The 1,090-nt window shown below is 67.6% G+C and overlaps 1 protein-coding gene across 1 annotated transcript in view; it reads left to right on the top strand.

The window, feature by feature from the left end:
* The window catches only part of LAMTOR1 (late endosomal/lysosomal adaptor, MAPK and MTOR activator 1), a gene marked incomplete at its 3' end in the record, with an annotated part of 2,489 nt that extends 1,515 nt beyond the window's left edge, over window positions 1-974 (top strand). Inside the window, exon 2 of the mRNA XM_010179432.1 lies at window positions 848-974. Within this exon, the coding sequence (XP_010177734.1) occupies window positions 848-974 (127 nt within the window). The remainder of the gene's footprint in view (window positions 1-847) is intronic.
* Between the last annotated feature and the right edge of the window lie 116 nt (window positions 975-1,090).

Raw genomic sequence — 1,090 nt, 5'->3', positions numbered from 1 at the left:
GGTGTCTCCCCCTGGGTGCCTGGGTGTGCAGCCCCCCGAGCCAGGGTCTCCCCCTTGGTGCCTGGGGGTGCTGTGCCTCGAGCCAGGGTCTCCCCCTTGGTGCTACTGGGTGCTTGGGGGCCTCCCCCTCAGTGCTGTGAGTGCCTGGGGATGCAGCGCCCTGAGCCTGGGGGTCTCCCTCGGTGCTGTGGGTGCTTGGAGGTGCAGCACCATGAGCTGGGGTCTCCCCCTCAGTGCCTTGGGGTGCCATACCCCAAGCTGGGGTCTCCCTTTTGGTGCTACTGGGTGCTTGGAGGGGTCTCCCCCTCAGTGCTGTGAGTGCCTGGGGGTGCAGCACCCTTAGCCAGGGTCCTCCCTCGGTGCCTGGGGGTACAGCCTCCCCAAGCCAGGGTCTCTTCCTTGGTGCCTGGGGGTCTCCCCGTGGGTGCCTGGGAGTGCAGCACCCTGAGCTGGGGTCCCACCTCAGTGCTGGGGGTGCAACACCCTAAACCTGGGGGTCTCACCTTTGGTGCTGTGGGTGCCTGGGGGTGCAGCACCCTGAGCCTGGGTGTCTCCCCTTTGGTGCTGTGGGTGCTTGGGGATCTCCCCCTTGGTGCTGGGGGTGCAGCACCCTGAGCCAGGGTCTCTCCCTTTGTGCCTGGGGGTCTTCACCTTGGTGGTGTGGGTGCCTGGAGGTGCAGCACCCCAAGCCAGGGTCTTCCCCTCTGTGCCTGGGGGTGCTGTACCCTGAGCCTGGAGGTCTCCACCCTTGTTCTGTGGGTGCCTGGGGGTCTCCCCCTTGGTGCTGGGGGTGCAGCCCCCAATCTGGGGTCCCCCCCTTGGCTGCTGACCCCCATCCCCACCGCAGCACACGCCTGGCCATGCTGAGCAGCTCCCTGCCGCACTGGAAGAAGCTCCCGCTGCTGCCATCCCTCACCACCCAACCCCACCAAGTCCTGGCCAGCGACCCCGTCCCCACCGCGGACCTGCAGCAGGTGAGAGAGAGACAGGGGGGAGGGACACCCCTGGGGGACCCCTGGTGACACCAGAGAGGGGGTCAAATGTCCTGGTCACCCTGAGCCTTGGCTGTTGGAGCAGCTCCGGTGCGAGG

This window comes from Mesitornis unicolor, unplaced genomic scaffold (assembly GCF_000695765.1).
Source record: "Mesitornis unicolor isolate BGI_N332 unplaced genomic scaffold, ASM69576v1 scaffold5612, whole genome shotgun sequence".
Lineage (NCBI taxonomy): Eukaryota > Metazoa > Chordata > Aves > Mesitornithiformes > Mesitornithidae > Mesitornis > Mesitornis unicolor.
Note: the sequence above shows the minus strand (reverse complement) of the source record. Positions and strands in the feature narration are given on the sequence as shown.